Source organism: Garra rufa, chromosome 22, assembly GCF_049309525.1.
Source record: "Garra rufa chromosome 22, GarRuf1.0, whole genome shotgun sequence".
In the NCBI taxonomy this organism is placed as follows: domain Eukaryota; kingdom Metazoa; phylum Chordata; class Actinopteri; order Cypriniformes; family Cyprinidae; genus Garra; species Garra rufa.
The window spans coordinates 20856701-20876621 of NC_133382.1; the positions used below are offsets into that span (position 1 = coordinate 20856701).

The window sequence follows — 19921 nt, forward strand, 5'->3', positions numbered from 1 at the left end:
AAATATAGTCTATGTGACATAAGTGGTTCAACCTTAGTTTTATAAAGCTACGAGAATACTTTTTGAATCACTTTTGAATAAAGTCGTAATTTTTGTTTTCTTTGCACACAAAAAGTATTCTCGTGAAGCTTCATAAAATTACGGTTGAACCACTGATGACACATACTTTCTACGTTTCTGGGCCTTGAACGTGGTAGTTTTGTTGCTGTCAGAAAGCTCTCGGATTTCATCAAAAATATCTTAATTTGTTTTCCGATAATGAGGTCTTACGGGTTTGGAACAACACGAGGGTGAGTAATTAATAACAGAATTTTCTTTTTTTGAGTGAACTTCTAAATTTAAAGGGACAGGTCAACAGCAATTGACAATATTTGCTTTTTGTGAAGTTGCATCCATACCTAGGTGTTAGTTTAAAACAACTGCCATAAAATGACCTTGAGTTTCTGTGATTCTCTACCTATTTTGTTGTTTCTAAGAAATGTTTCTAAACCAAAATCAACCACTTCCACAGCTAGCATCCATAAATGCTCAAGAGCTGGAGGACAAGATTCAGATACGTGGAAATGTCATTCAGGCTCTGGCGTTTCTGCCGGTCTCCTCCTACCAGGATGTGGCTCTGATCAGCTCAGCTTTAGCCCAGTCTACTGTAAGCCTTTCTACTATTAAAGCTTATGGAAAATATAGCTTTAATCAGCATTAATCATAGACTGACACAAAGCATGTCAGCATTTTAAGAAGCAGAGGCCTGTCAGTGAATACAGATTGCCTGCTGTGCATGATGAGGAGTGCTTCCTAAGAACAAATTATTGTCATATATGTGATGTTACAAATGCACTGTACTGTAAAATCTACTTTCCTGTCTGCAGGTGGTTCCCTCTGAAGTGCAGTGCAACGGCTGCCGTGCAAAGGTGCTTAAGGTCACAGAGAAGATGATCAAAGTGATGAGAGAACAAACAGGACAGGGTGACATCGACCCCACAGACACCGGCAGGAACATTCTGGCTGTTTTAAGTAACTACGCTCAGCAGAATTCATATTCAGCGTTATTATAGAGGTTCACTCTGAAGTCGTAAATGAACCGTGGCTTAACCATGCTTCCATTTTCACTGCAGGCAGCACACTGACTGCTGATCAGAGGCAGAGGAACAATTCAGGCCTCAAGCATGTGGATACATCAGAGACAGCTGTATCAGCACTGGGCCAGATTTTCGAGCTCATGCGTTCATTAATGCTGTTGCGGATGAGTGGGGAAGAAGCTCTTTCCCTCGCTGTTCCAAAGATCACTGCGGTGGGCGTGCGGGGTGACCCTACTAAAGACCTTTTGTGCACAGATCCCCTTAGCCACTGCCAGTTTCACATCCCATCAGCACTGAGCTCTCAACTAAAGGAGGGAAAGCAAGAGGTCCTGCAGATTCTTCTGCAAATGGAGGGTGAAGAAAACCCATTCATTCCAGCTGCAGAACCTCCTATATCGACCACGCTCGCAGCTATGGAGTTTGCTACCCCACAGGGGCAGCCTATTTCGATTGCTAACCTGACACTAGACACTGCGATACAATTTACTTTACACAAAAAATTACAAGAGATGGAAGATGAGAGGCTGCTGTGGAAACATTTTACTTTACCACCCAAGGGAAGTGTAAATTTCACAGTCAAAGCAATGGATATGGATCATCAGACTGGCCTCTATGTTGCCCTAAACTTCAGCCTCATTCCAGGTAATGTACACCAGCCAATGCATCTTATTAGATTTAAATATAATATAATACGTAAACCATTAATGCAATGTTTATTATTAAATTAAATTATATTATTAAAAAACACTTATATTTAGCAAGGATGCATTTAAATAATCAAAAGTAACAAAAAAGACAATAATATAATATAAATTACATTTGAAAATATATTAAAATAGAAACTAGATATTGTAATTGCAATAATATTACACCATATTACTGTTTTACTGTATTTTATTATATTATGTATTATATTATAATTTTGAAAAACAAAAAACTTCTATTTAGCAAGGATGCATTACAATCATCAAAAGTAACAGATAAGAAAATGATATAATATAATATCAAATAATATGTAAACCTTAATGCAATGTTTATTATATTATATTTAATTTTAAAAAGTACTTCTGTTTAGCAAGGATGCATTAAAATGATCAAAAGTAACAATACAGTCAAGATAATAAAATATAATGTAATATATGTAAACCTTAATGCAATGTTCATAATAATATATTATATTATAATATATTATATTATAATTTTGAAGAAAAAAAACATTCTATTTAGCCAGGATGCATTAAAATCAACTAAACTAAAGACAATAATATAATATAATATAATATAATATAATATAATATAATATAATATAATATAATATAATATAATATAATATAATATAATATAATATAATTAAGCAATAAGGTACGAGAGGCCGTGCTGTATCATGAATAAATCACGGCTGAAGGGCGTTGTTAGGCACGACGCGAAGCGGAGTACCTTATTGCTTTTATAAAACGGTTACCACACAATAAAAATATTAAAATCAAAAATATATATTAAAATATATTAAAAAATATATATTAATTTATATATATTAAGTTGTACGTTTTCATAAAGTAAAATCATTAACTGCCTTCCGCTGTAAAAAGTAGTCCCTAACTGCTGCAGCTGTGTTTACGTTGCTAAGGGTGGTTGCTAAGGGGGTTCAATGATACACAAAACCGTTGAGTGAAGCGGTCATAGCAGTGCCGTATCATGAATACGACACAGCTGCTGACCAATCAGAATTGAGGAATGGAACTAACCGTTTTATAATATAATATAATATAATATAATATAATATTAAAATAAAAAAACTCTATTTAGCAAAGATGCATTAAAATCATCAAAAGTAACAATAATATAATATAATATTTAAACCTTTAATGCAATGTTCATTATATTAATTAGATTAGATTAGATGTATTACCATTACTTTTATTTAGCAAATATGCATTAAAATCACCAAACGTAACAATAAAGACAGCTGTAATATTACAAAAGATATTTTGTCTTTACTTATCAAAAATCCTGAAAAATATTATTTTGCTTACACAAAAATATATAATAATTATAAATATAATATATGATATAATTTATAATAAGATAAGACATGCTGAGCACCAAATCAGCATATTAGAATGATTTCTGAAAGATCATGTGACACTGAAAACTGTAATGGCTGTTAAAAATTCAGCTGTGGCATCACATGCATAAATTACATTTTAAAATATATTCAAATAGAAAATAGGTATTGTAATTGTAATAATATTACACACTATTACTGTTTTACTGTATTTTGGATCAAATAAAATACAGGCTTTGTTAGCATATACTTCAGAAGACTTTTAAAACATCTTTTGAAAGTGCATATTAAATTATATGAAATTATTGTAATGGTCAGTGGGTCTCAGTGTTATTAAAAGAGGTATTTAGAGAAAAATACATAATGTATTAACAATATGTCTGTGTTTTGTATTGTCGAGCAGGAGCAGGTGAGGAAGCCTCTGGACTAGTATGGATCTCTGTAGATGACCAACCAGTTCATCCACTGTCTGAACACACTCATTTTGAAGAGTTTACCCTCTCTCTCTCAGCTGGGACTCCATCACTCGAGCACACCATCTTCCTTACACCACTGTATGTTCTTCCTGTTCCTTAATTGAAAACAATAATTATCAATATTGTGTTAGTCTAAACAAAACTATCTGTTTTTCATTGTGTCTGTAAATTCGGCAGTTTGAATGGCTCTGCCAAAGACCTGTTCGTGAAGCTGAACAGTAGCATCAGTGGTGTGGACGTGTCCGTCTCGGTGTGTGTGTTCAGCATGCTGTGCCAGTTCTTCAGTGTAGATGAGAGGCGCTGGAGCAGTGACGGCTTGAGTCCTCTGAGTGGCAGCAGCCCCCACACTGCCCACTGCCTCACACATCACCTCACCATGTTTGGAGCCAGCCTCTTCATCCATCCTGAAGCACTTCTTCTACTGCCACCTGTAAGGCATTTTGTTTAAACATATAACATAATTTCACCATTAAAGGAAATATACATTACCGCTCAAAAGAAATTAAAGGGATAGTTCACCCAAAAATTTAAATTCACCCTTACGTTGTTCAAAACCCATAACCTATGTTCATCTATTTTTGATGAAATCTGAGAGCTTTCTGACTATTTTAACGATGTCCTAACTACCTTTCTGGGCTTTGAACGTGGTACCCAGCTAAAAAAAAAAAATGTGTTCCAAGAACCTTTTGTTAATATTCCTACTAAGTAATGAAAACATATAGAATGTTCCGAAAAAGTTATTCTAAGAATGTTTTCTCTTAGTATTACGAGAACCTAAATTGTGTACAAATAAAAGAATCAAAAGAACGTTCCGAGAATGTTGTTCTAAGAACGCTTTCTTTTAACATTAAGAGAATCGTGTACAAATAACATCAAAAGAACGTTTCACAAATGTTATTCTAAGAACATTTTCTCTTACATTGTGAAAACCTCAGTCGTCTACAAATAACATCAAAAGAATGTTCTGATAATGTTGTTCTAAGAGTGTTTTCTCTTACCATTATGAGAACCTCAATCGTGTGCAAATAACATCAAAAGAACGTTCCAAAAATGTTGTCCTAAGAGCGTTTTCTCTTACCATATGAGAACCTAAATCATGTACAAATAACATCAAAAGAATGTACAGAGAATGTAGTTCTAAGACCGTTTCTCTTACCATTCGGAGAACCTCAGTCGTGTATACAAATAACATCAAAAGAATGTTGTTCTAAGAGCATTTTCTCTTACCATTGCGAAAACCTCAGTCATGTACAAATAACATCAAAAGAATGTTGTTCTATGAGCATTTTCTCTTACCATTGCGAAAACCTCAGTCATGTACAAATAACATCAAAAGAATGTTGTTCTATGAGCATTTTCTCTTACCATTGCGAAAACCTCAGTCGTGTACAAATAACATCAAAAAAACATACCGAGAATGTTGTTCTAAGAGCGTTTTCTCTTACCATTAAGAGAACCTCAATTGTGTGCAAATAACATCAAAAGAACATGTCACAAATGTTATTCTAAGAACGTTTTCTCTTACCATTGCGAAAACCTCAGTCGTCTACAAATAACATCAAAAGAACATTCTGAGAATGTTGTTCTAAGAGTGTTTTCTCTTACGATTACGAGAACCTCAATCGTGTACAAACAACATCAAAAGAACGTTTCACAAATGTTATTCTAAGAACATTTTCTCTTACATTGCGAAAACCTCAGTCGTCTACAAATAACATCAAAAGAACATTCTGAGAATGTTGTTCTAAGAGCATTTTCTCTTACCATTATGAGAACCTCAATCGTGTGCAAATAACATCAAAAGAACGTTTCACAAATGTTATTCTAAGAACATTTTCTCTTACATTGCGAAAACCTCAGTCGTCTACAAATAACATCAAAAGAATGTTCTGATAATGTTGTTCTAAGACTGCTTTCTCTTACCATTATGAGAACCTCAATCGTGTGCAAATAACATGAAAAGAACGTTCCAAAAATGTTGTCCTAAGACCGTTTCACTTACCATTGCAAAAACCTCAATCATGTACAAATAACATCAAAAGAACATTCCGAGAATGTTGTTCTAAGAGCGTTTTCTCTTATCATATGAGAACCTCAATCATGTACAAATAACATCAAAAGAACGTAGAGAATGTTGTTCTAAGACCGTTTCTCTTACCATTCGGAGAACCTCAATCGTGTGCAAATAACATCAAAAGAACGTTCCAAAAATGTTGTCCTAAGAGCGTTTTCTCTTACCATATGAGAACCTCAATCATGTACAAATAACATCAAAAGAACGTACAGAGAATGTAGTTCTAAGACCGTTTCTCTTACCATTCGGAGAACCTCAGTCGTGTACAAATAACATCAAAAGAATGTTGTTCTAAGAGCATTTTCTCTTACCATTCGGAGAACCTCAGTCGTGTACAAATAACATCAAAAGAATGTTGTTCTAAGAGCATTTTCTCTTACCATTGCGAAAACCTCAGTCGTGTACAAGTAACATCAAAAGAATGTTGTTCTAAGAGCATTTTCTCTTACCATTGCGAAAACCTCAGTCGTGTACAAATAACATCAAAAAAACATACCGAGAATGTTGTTCTAAGAGCGTTTTCTCTTACCATTAAGAGAACCTCAATTGTGTACAAATAACATCAAAAGAACATTTCACAAATGTAATTCTAAGAATGTTTTCTCTTATCATTGCGAAAACCTCAGTCGTCTACAAATAACATCAAAAGAACATTCTGAGAATGTTGTTCTAAGAGTGTTTTCTCTTACGATTACGAGAACTTCAGTCGTATACAAACAACATCAAAAAAACATACAGAGAATGTTGTTCTAAGAGCATTTTCTCTTACCATTATGAGAACCTCAATCGTGTACAAATAACATCAAAAGAACGTTTCACAAATGTTATTCTAAGAACATTTTCTCTTACATTGTGAAAACCTCAGTCATGTACAAATAACATCAAAAGAACATTCTGAGAATGTTGTTCTAAGAGCGTTTTCTCTTACCATATGAGAACCTCAATCATGTACAAATAACATCAAAAGAACGTACAGAGAATGTTGTTCTAAGACCGTTTCTCTTACCATTCGGAGAACCTCAGTCGTGTACAAATAACATCAAAAGAATGTTGTTCTAAGAGCATTTTCTCTTACCATTGCGAAAACTTCAGTCGTGTACAAATAACATCCAAAAACCATACTGAGAATGTTTTTCTAAGAGCGTTTTATCTTACCATTATGAGAACCTCAATCGTGTACAAATAACATCAAAAGAATGTTGTTCTAAGAGCGTTTTATCTTACCATTATGAGAACCTCAATCGTGTACAAATAACATCAAAAGAACATTTCACAAATGTTATTCTAAGAACGTTTTCTCTTACCATTGCGAAAACCTCAGTCGTCTACAAATAACATCAAAAAAACATACAGAGAATGTTGTTCTAAGAGCATTTTCTCTTACCATTATGAGAACCTCAATCGTGTACAAATAACATCAAAAGAACGTTTCACAAATGTTATTCTAAGAACATTTTCTCTTACATTGTGAAAACCTCAATCGTGTACAAATAACATCAAAAGAACATTTTACAAATGTTATTCTAAGACTGAAGTTTTGGGTGAACTATCCCTTTAAGATCTTAATGAAATGTAACATAACACATCAGTGATTAAAATGATCTGTGTCACCAGTCAGAGGAGCCAGTGAGAAATGTGGTGGTGGGAATAGTTTGTGGAGTCTTATTGTTAATTCATCTGCTGGTTGGTCTTATCGCTCACAAACTGGATCACCTCGAAAGTTATCGTCTGAGTTGGGTTCCTCTGTGTGGTCAGAAAGGTCGTTACCAGTACCGAGTTCTTGTCAAAACAGGCTGGAAAAGAGGGTCTGGTGAGTAGTATGATCAAATTATTCATCAACCTCATAAAACTTAACAAACAAAATCTTACCAAGTTATAAGACATACGATTTCACCAGGTACTACTGCACATGTTGGCATTAGCCTGTATGGCCTAAATAAAAGTGGCTCACGTCACCTTCAAAGAGAAGGAGCTTTCCAGAGGAATAGCCTGGATGACTTTCAAGTTGAAACAGATGCCAATCTCGGAGAGATCTGGAAAATACGCATCTGGCATGACAACACAGGTCAGTGGCTGTGAATAGCTTCCTTCTTTCTTTTTTTCTTTCTTACTAAAATAACAAATACTCACAAACAACTGCTGTGTTTTCCAGGTCTAGACCCATCCTGGTACCTAAAACATGTGATCGTCTGGGACATACAGACAGAAAACATGTTCTTCTTCTTGGTTGAAGACTGGCTATCTGTGGAGAATGAGAAGAACTCTGGAAGGGTGGAGAAAGTTATTTTAGCATCTTGTAAGTAAACACATGCAGTACAGCATACATCATATGTGACCCTGGACCACAAAACCAGTCATAAGGTAAAATTTTACAAAACTGAGATATATACATCACATGAAAGCTCAATAAATAAGCTTTCTATTGATATATGGTTTGTTAGGATAGGACAATATTTGGCCGAGATACATCTATTGGAAAATCTGGAATCTAAGGGTGCAAAAAAATGAAAATACTGAGAAAATCACCTTTAAAGTTCTCCAAATTAAGTTCTTAACAATGCATATTACTAATCAAAAATTACATTTTGATAGGTTTACAGTAGGAATTTTACAAAAAATCTTCATGGAACATGATCTTTACTTAATTTCCTAATGATTTTTGGCATAAAAGAAAAATCAATAATTTTGACCCATACAATGTATTTTTGGCTATTGCTACAAGTATACCCCAGCGACTTAAGACCAGGGTCCAGGGTCACATATGTGCTTTTCCTAACCTTGTGATCCTTGTAGGTCCTCAGGAGCTCCAGCAGTTTAAGAGGATCTTACATTCCCAGTTACTGTTTGGCCTTCGAGAGCACCATCTGTGGATTTCATTATGGGAACGGCCGTCCCACAGCCGCTTTAGCCGAGCCCAGAGGGTTACCTGCTGCGCCCTCTTATTACATCTCTATCTGGCAGCTGGGGCAGTATGGTATGGAGCAGTGGGCAGAAAGGGCAGCAGGTAATGGGCTTGACCTTCAAAGGGCATGGATAACAGATTGAGCTTGTATAGTTGACACTGTAGGTGCAGGTAATTACATCTTGTAAAACAAAGCAATTTCTGTTTTTCTCTGAGCTACGGAAGTCTTTGTTATTGATTAATGGCACAGAAGAATAATATTCATCACTAATGAAATTAATGAATTTCCTCTGGAAACAAATGGGTTATTCTTCACATTTGTTACTGTTCTGACTGCAGCGGTCCGGTCTCTACCCAGATGGTGATGAATGCAGAGAACATTCTGGTTGGAATAACAGTTGCAGCTTTGATGTTCCCTCTCCAAACCATTCTCAGATTTCTCTTTCAAAAAACCAAGAGCAAGGTATACATGTCAGTCTACATAATCCCTTCTGAAACCGTACTGTAGATATCATATTTTGACTTCTCATCTGCACAATCTTTCAGAAGTTTGGGGTTGGTAAGATTTTTAAAATGATTTTGAAAGACTGATATGAAAGATCTGTATGCTTACAATATGTTCACCAAGGTGGCATTCATATTGATAAAAAAATACAGTAAAACATTAATATTGTGAAATATTACTGTATTGAATATAAAATAACTTTTTATGTTTTTACATGTATTTTTTTAATTATTACTCCAGTCTTCAGTGTTACATGATCCTTCAGAAATCATCCAAATACGCTAATGTAAATTAATGTCCCAGTCACATTTTCTTGGTTAAATAAACATTACTTACAATATCTAGGGGGAAAAATCTATTTTTTATTTCACTTAATTTCATTAACAACGTTTTGAATTTTTCAAATCATCAGTATCAAATATTGGTCACAGACACAGAGATTTTCTTCGACGATTACTCACTAAAACGTGTTTTCATGCCTTTTTAAGTCTTATTTTGACAAAAAAAAGTGGTTATATCTAAGTGTGTGAGTTGTTTACTTTAAATTGGTCCTTTGATTAGTGTTCCTATTAACGCCATTATAATGTTCATTCAAGCGCGGAATGCGCACGAACACAAGAGGCAGGATTTATCGCATGAACCAATCACAGCTGAACATAACCAATCATATCCAATCATATTGCAATGGAGGCATTGCCTCCTCTTACATGACGTTCTCAATTACCCCCCACTATTCTCAATGGGCTGTAGGGATGTGAGAGAGACGCGAACTCAGTAGAGTACATTGGTGAAAATTCCACCCTTGTAGTACAATGCTGATGGATTGTGTTGTAGGTGACATTGGAGATATCGCTGCCTCCCTCTCCTGTGTCTCATACCGTGGAGATGGATGTTTTCCTCAGTCACCCAGATCTCTCCTGTTCATCTTTTCTGTCACTGCCGACAGGCCCTGACTCTTCCATCTATGATGGACCGTCTCCTTTCACTGTGAGAGAAAGTCTATTCCCATGGTTAATGAATTGATTTTATAGAGTCATCAAGCATAATTTACTAATTGAATACATTTACAGTATATTCTCTCTGTTTCTTATCTTTCCCCTCAAAGAATTCCCTGCAGAAACTAGACTCAGAGTTTTGGAATACTCCAGATCCTGGGAATGAACGGTACCAAGTCTATTCTACGTGGAATTGCAGTACTACGTGCCTTTAAAAAGTTTACATAAAAATACAGTGGTGTTTTAAACATTTTACAGAATTGATCAGTGGCCATCATGTGACAGTATATTTGGCCTGCCTGAGCTGACAGGAACCAGTCACCTTCTAAAGAGAAAAAAAGCCATTCTACAATTACATTTGTCAACTCCGACCTCTGACCACGACACCTTAGAACCAATGAAGTCTTCAGGTTTGAAGAAACACATGCACTCTCTGGAATTCAAAATGAAAAATTCTGTCATCATTTTCCCACACATTGTTCCAAATCCAAAAGGACACCATAAAAGTCATCGATACAACTAGTTGTTTTCACGTTTTCAGAAAGAAAATCATATAGATTTGGAGCTACATGTGGATGAGTATTTCTAATATGGAATCATTTGCTCTTTTTTAGAGGAAGATCTTAGGACTATATCTGCAGACCTGGATCCCACAAACACGCTTTCCCTTGAGCCCGAAGCATCTGACAGTGGCCATTTCACACCCAACGACACCCTCCTGTCTGACATGTGAGTTCTGCACTGAACGTTTCACACTGACCCACGCACAGTTTACCAGGATACATGGTCACATACTTTTGTTTTTCAGCCAGGACAGCTTGTGTAGTGAGTGGTCTGATCTGAGCATGGATACGCCTACATCTGAACCTGGCTTTCACAAGTCCTCCTCCTCACTCTCAGTGCTCAGTGATGCCAGCACATTTCTCCCTAGTCTCCCACCCGACTCTATAAGCACCATTTCCAACACACGCATTGGTGAGCCCGCATTATCCACAGGGAGAAATTTGATATTTTCAATTGAGAAATTGAGATCTCTGAGTAGACTCCTAAAAAATAAACTCCTAAACTCCTAACTCCTAAAAAATAAAGGTTCTTTATTGGCACTAATGGTTCCATAAAGAACCTTGAACATCCATGGAACCTTTCAAATGCAGAAAAGGTTCTTTATGGTGGAAAAAGTTTCTTTAGATTTTAAAAATGTTATTCAAAATGCTTATTTTAAGAAATGTTCACTTAGAGGTTTGAGGCAACAAAAATAGTTCATCTATGGCAATACTGCAAAAACACCCCTTTGGAACCTTTATTTTTAAAAGTGTGGGTGAATTCTTGTGAACATTTCTTGATCACAATACCAAAAGTTTGGGGTCAGTAAGATATATATATATATATATATATATATATATATATATATATATATATATATATATTATTGTTTATTAAGGTCTCTTACATGTACCAATGCTGTATTTATTTGATAAAATACAGTCAAAATTTGGTGAAATATAATTTATTTTTACCTCTATATGGGCTGCTGTTTAGGTGTTGTTCGCGGTCTACCTGGCTTGTTTCTTCCATCATGGGTTTTGCGTGTGATTCACCTGCTGGTGGCTGTTTTGCTGGGAACATGCCTATCTCTGGTGGGACTGTATGGGAGCAGGTTTTCCAGCTCTGTGGTTCTCATGTGGCTTGTGTCCACCCTGTCAGCATTCCTCACTTCTGCCTTGCTGTTGGAACCATTTGCGGTAAGTTATAAACCTATTTTGCACTTCGTTAGATAAAAAGAAACAGATATGCATACAGATATGCATTTCCCTTTTGAAAGCAGCATGTGCTGGTTAGGTATGTTTGGAAGCATGGCAGCTGGCTTAAGCTGGCTATGACCTGGTCCTGAGCAGGAGCTAGTTGCATAGGATCAGCCTGGGACCAGCACATGGCCAGCTTAAACCAGCTTAAACAAGCTACCATGCTTCAAAACATACCTAACCAGCATATGCTGGTTTTTACAACAGGGTTTATGTACCTGTATTTTTCTGTAGATCTGTATTCAGGCACTATATCTGGCTGCTGTGGTGAGACCGGTGGACCCAGAGGTGGAGGACCGTTTGGCTCAGGAGACAGAAGTCAGAAGGACAGAAGAAGATCTTGGGGATAAGGTGCATCCTCTCTGTGGATATGGCCTGCTGCAGGCTAAAGAGGAAGCACGGAAGCTGAGAGCGCTTAGAGCCTTAATGAGGGTGAGCTCAGACCCACAGATGAATCCATTCAGCACTCATTTAGTCCTCAGAGACCTATAACAGCTGGATTCCTCCTGCATTCTGACTCTAATGCATATTAATATTCATTTTAATGGTCTTTTGTTTCATAATAATCAGAGCTGCTTAGTCTATATGCTCTTCCTGCTGGTGGTTCTGATGGTGAACTACCAGGAACATGTGCATGAGGTGAACAGCAGACAGCTTCACTCAGCATTTAAACAAATGCTGATCACAGCTTCACCAGGCCAGCCCAATCTCACTGCATTATCAGGGTAAGGCAGACTCTCTGCATTATACATGTTCTGCTGAAACTGACTTGTTTTCTTTTTGAGGTCCCAGAGATCTCAGTGATTTGTATAAAAATAATAATAGGAATTTGAAGTCAACCTTTTTTTAATATGTTCCTCTGACCTAATCAAAACTTTAACCCTTCGTCATATAATAAAATGTGACTTCAGTATAGTAGTGCTGTTTAATTTTGAGGTCTGAGAGACCTTATAAATGGATAGAAAACTGATTTAAAACAGAGATGCACTGTTTTGAGATGTTCATTCTAAACACAACAAACATACAAGATAACTCCAAAAAAGGATAAACAAATACAGCACAAAACATCCATTAAGGAACAACAATAAATATAGTGGCGTAGGTAATCACAGCGTGCCGATATATAGTCATATCACATGGCTACGAATGTGATATTGCATTTATACAACAGTTCGATGGCACAAATGTGTAAGTATATAAGAAACAACAACGGAGTGTCTTTAAAAAAACTACTTCCTTTCTAGAGGGATTCAACTCTTAAGTTGACATTTTAACAGCTGATCCCAAGTCTCCGTAATTCGAAAACGTTACTTTAAAACTAGTAACAAAGGAACATTAAGTTGTTTAGTTAAAAGCTAATTGTATTACTGTATTTAAAGCTTACTGTATTATGTAGAGAAGAGTATTGTGAGAGAGAGATGGACTGAGCATTCTTCAACTCAGTCTCATATTCACAATAAAACATTAGTTTGAATGTCCGCTAAGGAAAGCGATATCTTTGTCGAACTATTCTTTAATCTGTTAAGGGTGATTTCCGGTGACAGCGCTTCTCACTGCATTTGTCGGCTGCGTCTAAAAACAACAAGTAAAAACAACTTCCTAGTTTACAACCCTGTTTCAGTCTCTTTCAATATAAAAGTCTTTACTGCTGACCCACTCATAAAGAAAGTTTCAGACTAATGTAATTAAAATCACCATCACGAACACACATACCATTTCTCAATACTGAATACTATTATTAAATACTACTATTATTTATATAAATATTATTTATTGAATAATAATATTTAATAAACAACAACAGCCATCATAAAAGTTGATATAATGTTATGAGATTTTTCTCTCAGCCAAAACTATTTGCTCTGGAACAAATAATAGATTAATGAGAGCAAAGACTGGCCATTAGATTTACCCAAAACAAATTATATGTCATGTTTAACCACTATAGAGACATCAGAGCCAGCGCTAAATTCCAGAAGAACTAGCAGAGGTGAGGCTGCTCTCTGTGGTTCATGAGCGCTGAATGGCTGCTTATGCCCTGGAGCTGACATGAGAGAAAACGTTGAAGTAAATTTTCAAATAGACATTATCTTTATTAAAAAAACTGCATATTAGAACTATAACATAAGTACATTCTCACATAAAACGCTCTTAAAACTACATTCTGTGACACAAAAACAGTATTATTTCTAAAAAATACAGTGGATTAGGGCATCAGCCATGAGAAGTCAGCTGTGAGAAGTATGTGAAAAAAGTGGATTGATACAAATGGTGAAACAGTTGGAGTTCTGTTAACACTGTCATGAAAGTAATTTTATTTATCATATGTTTCTATCATAGATGGATGAATGCTGAAAAGTGGGTCGATGAGAGATTAATATCACACCTATATGAAAACCCTTCAGTTTCTTTAACTGGCCCTGCAAGACTACAGAAAGTTCATTTTCAAGACTGTAAGGACTTACTTCTTTAGGTCAAAAAATGTTTTGTTAAAAAAAATATAATAATGTAATATAACTATTTTGTCCCCCCAAAGTCTGCAGTCAAAACATCAGAGATAAATTTCAATCTGGTCGAGTTCCTTTGATGCTGACGGCCCATGTTTCATCACATGCCAAGCCTGGACACCAGAGCTCCTCAACACACAGCAAGAACACTGCAGCGCTTTCAACATGGTGAGATATAACAGGACACAAAGAGAAAGACTGTCAGTGTGTGAATAAGTTGTTATGCAGCCTGAGCAGCTTAAATATAACATTTTCCAGTTAGTTTGTCTTCTGGCAAATTATCACAATGTCCTCTCTCAAGGCCGAGGACTAAGGGTTCATCATGTGCATTGAGTCAGACAGAGGAAGTAGTGCTTGGGAACAACAGTGAATCCACACGTCTGATCCTGTCGGACCTACAGAGAGCAAAGTGGATGACAACAGGGTATGATATCACACCGCTATTCACAAAATATCACTATAGCATAAAATACCTTGTTCTCTGCATCTACACACTCTGTAAGTATAGAGCTTTTTAGTACTAGAGAACTAGCATGCTCATCATCTCAATGATTCTTATGTTCTCTGTGACAGGACACAGGCACTACTGATTGAGTTCACTCACTATCATAAACAGACGGGCATCTTGGCACCGGTCTCTATTCTCCTGGATCAAACACAGACAGGCAGAATCCTGTCTTTCATCTCCATCCAGCCTTTTCACATCTCTCCATTATTTGGTCCAGACTTACACGTCACACTGACGGTACTGGCTCTACTACAAGACTAAATTACAACAGAGAGTAATTTCACAGTTTGAACAGAATCTTACAAAGTTAAAATGAAGCTAAAAGCTGTCTTCTCACTAGGTTCTGCTACTGCTCTTTGCCCTGTGCTTTGTGGGTGCTGAAGTATGGGCCTTGATCAGGAAGCCAAGTCAATACCTAAGGCAAGCCTGGTGCTGGTTTCAGCTGTCGCTAGCCCTCCTGACGCTAGCAGCAGCTGTTCTTCGTTTGTATTTCCTCTACACAACTATAGCCTACTTTTCCAGACATCGTTCCCAGCCCTCCTCCTTTGCAGACTTCCATAGTGCTGCCACACTGGCCAGAAAATCCAGTCAGCTTTCAGCAATTTTATTAACCCTATTGGTTCTAAAGGTAATGATTCTAAAGCAAAGGAACATGATTTATTGTTTTAGAAATTATCTATTTTTAAATTTGAGTTAATTGCAGAACTTTTATACTTTGGGATTTAAAGTGACAGTTCACTAAAAAATTAAAATTACCCCATGATTTACTTAACCTCAAGCCATCCTAGGTCTTCTTTCAGATAAATACAATCATAGTTGTATTTAAAAATGTCTTGGCTCTTCCCAGCTTTATAATGGCAGTAAATGGCTGTTGAGATTTTGAAGTCCAATAAAGTACGTCCATCCATCATAAAAATTACTCCAGAGGGTTAATGAAGGCTTTCTGACGCAAATCAATGCGTTTTTGTATAAAAAATATCAACTTTTAAAATGTTATAAACCATAACGGCTAGCTAGCGCTAACTGTCATTCACGCGTTCTTTAGAAAGTGGTGTTCCAGTAGATGATGGTAAACGTAGGCATAGCGTAATGCTTGAGGGTGAGTAAATCATGGGGTAATTTTAATTTTTGGGTGAACTATCTCTTTAAATTGCTTTGCAAGCACTGCAATGAAATTTATCGTCAAGCTCTATTATCAAACAATCTGTTTAATTTTGTCAGTCAAAGTGTGATGCAGGTATTGAGAGTTATGTTTTTTACAGATGGTGGGGATCCTGCAGTTTGTTAGGCGATGGTTGGTGATAGGACGGGTTATTCGACAGGTATTCCCTCAGATCTGTGGCGTGGTATTCCTGCTGCTCCTTCTGTTGCTTCTGTTCTCTCACACAGGCATCATGGTACAATGCCTTTCTTTCCATTGTATTTTTGCTCTAAATCATTTTTGCACCTCAAACCAGGCCCACATTGTACTGTCTGTATTTTTCAGCTCTTCTCGGGTTCAGTGGAGGGCTTTAGGACATTAGGGCAGGCGAGTTCCTCTATACTGTGTTTATTAAGGGGGCACATGGGGTTGCGTCGACTTTGTGAGCATCATCCAGTGGTGGGAACTCTCTACTGCCTGTCTGTTGTGGGGATTGGATTCTGGGTACTGGGGCGCCTGTGTGCTGCTGTATTGATTCGAACATACCGAATGGTACAAGCAGACATTTACAGACCATCCATGGAGCCGCAGGACTATGAGATGGTACAGTTCCTCATTAAACGGCTCAAGTTATGGATGGGGCTCAGCAAGACCAAAGAGGTAAAAATACCATACAGTATTAAATAGAGTGCCTTGCGAAAGTATTCATACCCCTTCATTTTTTTCATGTTTTGTTATGTTGAAGGTTTATGTTAAACTGATTTAAATTACTTCTTTCTCACATCAATCTACACTCCATACACCATAATGTCAAAGCACACAACAGGTTTGTAACAACTGTAAATTTATTAGAAATAAAAAACTGGAATGATTCCATTGTATAAGTATTCATACCCTTTTCTGGGATGCTGGAAGTTAAGTTCAGGAGAATTCCTATTGCTTGTAGATGTTACTAAACTTTGAGTGGAGTTAACCTGTGCAAATTCAATTGAATGAATATGATTTGGAAAGGCACAGACCTCTCAATAAAACGTCTAACAGATGACAGAAAACCAACAGACCAAAAACCAAGCCCTGAGGTCAAAATTACTGCATGTAGAGCTCAGAAACAGTGTCAAGTGTCATTGCGTCAAGGCACAGATCTGGGGAAGAGTTCAGGAAAAATAATCTGCACTGAAGGTTCACAGAAGCATGGAACCTCCATTATCCATAATGAAAGAAGTTTGGAACAGCTAGGACTCTTCCTAGAACTGGCCTCTTGGCCAAACTGAGCAATTGATGGAGAAAAGCTTTGGTTATACTGGTGACCAAGAAGCTATTGGTCACTCTAGTTGTACTCCATGATCATATATGCAGATGGGAGAAATTTACAGAGGGACAAACATTACTGCAACACTCCACTAATCCGGTCTTTATGGCGGTGTGGCCAAACTCAATCCTCTCCTCAGTGAAGACACATGAAAAAAACCCACTTGGAATTTGAAAGAACTAAAGAACTTTCAGATTGTGAGAAAACAAGTTTCTCTGGTCTGGTAAACCTCAATTCCAAGCATCATGTCTGCAGGAAACCAGGTACTGCTCATCACCTGCACAGTAGCATCCCAACAGTAAAGTCTGCTGGTAGCAGCCTCTTGCTGTGGGGCTATTTTTCAGTGGCAGAGACTTAGGGGACTCGCCCAGAGCATTGAGAACCTCAGACTGGGTAGAAGGTTAACAGAACAATGACCCTTAGCAAGAGTGGCTTATATACAACTCTGTGAATGTCTGAGTGGCCCAGCTACCCTGCTGAAAAAAAACAGCATATGCTGGTTAGGTAGGTTTTGGTGCTGGGATGCTGGTTTTAGCTGGTTTATGCTGGTCCTTTGCTGGTTTATGCTGGTCCTTAGCTGGTTAATGCTGGTCCTTTGCTGGTTTCTGCTGGTCATGTTGCTGGTCAAGGACCAGCATAAACCAGCAAAGGACCAGCATAAACCAGCAAATGACCAGCATAAACCAGCAAAGGACCAGCATTAACCAGCATAAACTAGCTAAAACCAGCATCCCAGCACCAAAACCTACCTAACCATCATATGCTTTTTTTTCAGCAGGGTACAGCCTGGGCTTAAACCCAATCAAACATTTCTGGAGAAACCTGAAAATATCTGCCAGCCCCATCTAAACTGACAGAGCTTGAGAGGTGAAGAGGTGAGAAGAAGAATAGCAGATAATTGGCAAATGCAGATGTGCAAAGCTTTTTACGTCATACCCAAAAACACTTAAGAATGTAAAGGTGCTTCAACTAAGTACTGAGTTAAGGGTATGAATACTTATGCAATGTACTTATTTCAGTGTTTTATTTTAAATTAATTTGTTAAGTTGTCACAAATCAATTTTGTGCTTTGTCATTATGGTGTATGGAGTGTAGATTGATGTGGAAAAAAGTAATTTAATGCAGTTTAACAAAGCTGCAACAAAAAAATGAAGGGGTATGAATACTTTTGCAAGGCAAACGTATTAGTTTATTGTCCTTTTGGAAATTCTTAGCTTTGCAAGGCATTGTATGTATGTGTATGTATGTATATACACATATATATACATATTCCTTTGTATTCCCTTCGTAGTTTCGGCACAGAGTCAAGTTTGAGGGAATGGTTCTTCCACCCTCCAGATCCTCCCAGGGCTCTGAAGCCTCTAACTGCTCCGTCCCGCTCAGTCCCATTGCTCCTCGCCAGGTATCATCCGCCTCTTCTTTGGCCTCTGATTCATCTGTCATTTCAGGCAATTTTGACTTCCACCATTATGTGGACCGCCTGGTGCCCTGTGTTGACAGCCTCCTGGCTGGTTTCGACCGCGTCAACCAGCTGACCGAAGAAGTCTATAACTTTGAGCTCCAACTTCAGCAGATCCAGAGCCGAATTTCCCAGAGAAGAAAGTGTCAGCTTCAGCAGGTGACCTTCGAGGGACGTGATCCAACACCAAAGCCGCCACCGCTCCCTCGACATCCATCTACCTCTGTTTTTGACTGTAACCCCACTCCAGCCTTTGTCCAAGGTGTCATTAATACCCTTCCCCATCGCCATGCTACACGCTCAGAGTCCTCCCTGATGGGGCCTGCCGCTCAGTTAGGTAAGAGAATACTTTCTGCATTGGATGGAAGGATGAACAGCCCAAATCTGAGAAAATGGGGTGTCTCAAGACGCAGAGCCTGGAATTCAGTCACCTGTCATTCTGCTGACACTGCTCAGAGGTTACCTGGATCTCACAGTACTGTGGTCTTGCCAGCGAGACCACGGAGTGAAGACAGAGACCGGGAAAATGTATGTGACGGCATGCCGATTAAGAGACAAGCATGGCACACTGAATAAGAGTTTCAAATACGGCATTATTATATATTAAAAGGGATAGTTCACACAAAAATGAAAATTCTGTCATTAATTACTTACCCTCATGTCGATCCAAACCTGTAAGACCTTCGTTTATCTTCAGAACACAAATTAAGATATATTAGATGAAATCTGAGAACTTTCTGACCTTTCATATACAGCAATGCAACTGAAACTTTCAAGGGGTGTCGAAGACTGACACGGTAAAGAAGAAATTGTTGAACAAAGTTGTTATTTTGTTTTCTTTGCACACAAAAAGTATTGTTATAGCTTCATACAAATACGATTGAATCACAGATGTCAAATGGACTATTTTATTGATGTCCTTGCTACCTTTCTGAGCCTTGAATGCGGTAGTTGTGTTGCTGTCTTAGCTGGGTCAGAAAGCTCTTGGATTTAATTAAAAAATCTTAATTTGTGTTGATGAACAAAGATGAACGGAGGTCTTATGGGTTTGGAATGACATGAGGGTGAGTACTTGTGAGTTTTCATTTTTGGTTGAACTATC

The 19921-nt window shown here is 37.4% G+C and overlaps 1 protein-coding gene across 1 annotated transcript in view; it reads left to right on the plus strand.

The window, feature by feature from the left end:
* The window catches only part of pkd1b (polycystic kidney disease 1b), a 37242-nt gene extending 17847 nt beyond the window's left edge, over window positions 1-19395 (plus strand). The window contains exons 17-42 of the mRNA XM_073828759.1: window positions 512-646; window positions 867-1011; window positions 1113-1718; window positions 3545-3695; window positions 3795-4047; window positions 7306-7501; window positions 7589-7756; window positions 7844-7987; window positions 8485-8695; window positions 8933-9056; window positions 9933-10085; window positions 10204-10262; window positions 10352-10503; window positions 10708-10822; window positions 10902-11068; window positions 11633-11835; window positions 12130-12327; window positions 12466-12620; window positions 14236-14348; window positions 14432-14570; window positions 14710-14826; window positions 14976-15147; window positions 15251-15538; window positions 16173-16307; window positions 16397-16711; window positions 18652-19395. Of these exons, the coding sequence (XP_073684860.1) occupies window positions 512-646; window positions 867-1011; window positions 1113-1718; window positions 3545-3695; window positions 3795-4047; window positions 7306-7501; window positions 7589-7756; window positions 7844-7987; window positions 8485-8695; window positions 8933-9056; window positions 9933-10085; window positions 10204-10262; window positions 10352-10503; window positions 10708-10822; window positions 10902-11068; window positions 11633-11835; window positions 12130-12327; window positions 12466-12620; window positions 14236-14348; window positions 14432-14570; window positions 14710-14826; window positions 14976-15147; window positions 15251-15538; window positions 16173-16307; window positions 16397-16711; window positions 18652-19395 (5358 nt within the window). The remainder of the gene's footprint in view (window positions 1-511; window positions 647-866; window positions 1012-1112; window positions 1719-3544; window positions 3696-3794; window positions 4048-7305; window positions 7502-7588; window positions 7757-7843; window positions 7988-8484; window positions 8696-8932; window positions 9057-9932; window positions 10086-10203; window positions 10263-10351; window positions 10504-10707; window positions 10823-10901; window positions 11069-11632; window positions 11836-12129; window positions 12328-12465; window positions 12621-14235; window positions 14349-14431; window positions 14571-14709; window positions 14827-14975; window positions 15148-15250; window positions 15539-16172; window positions 16308-16396; window positions 16712-18651) is intronic.
* Window positions 19396-19921: the final 526 nt, after the last annotated feature.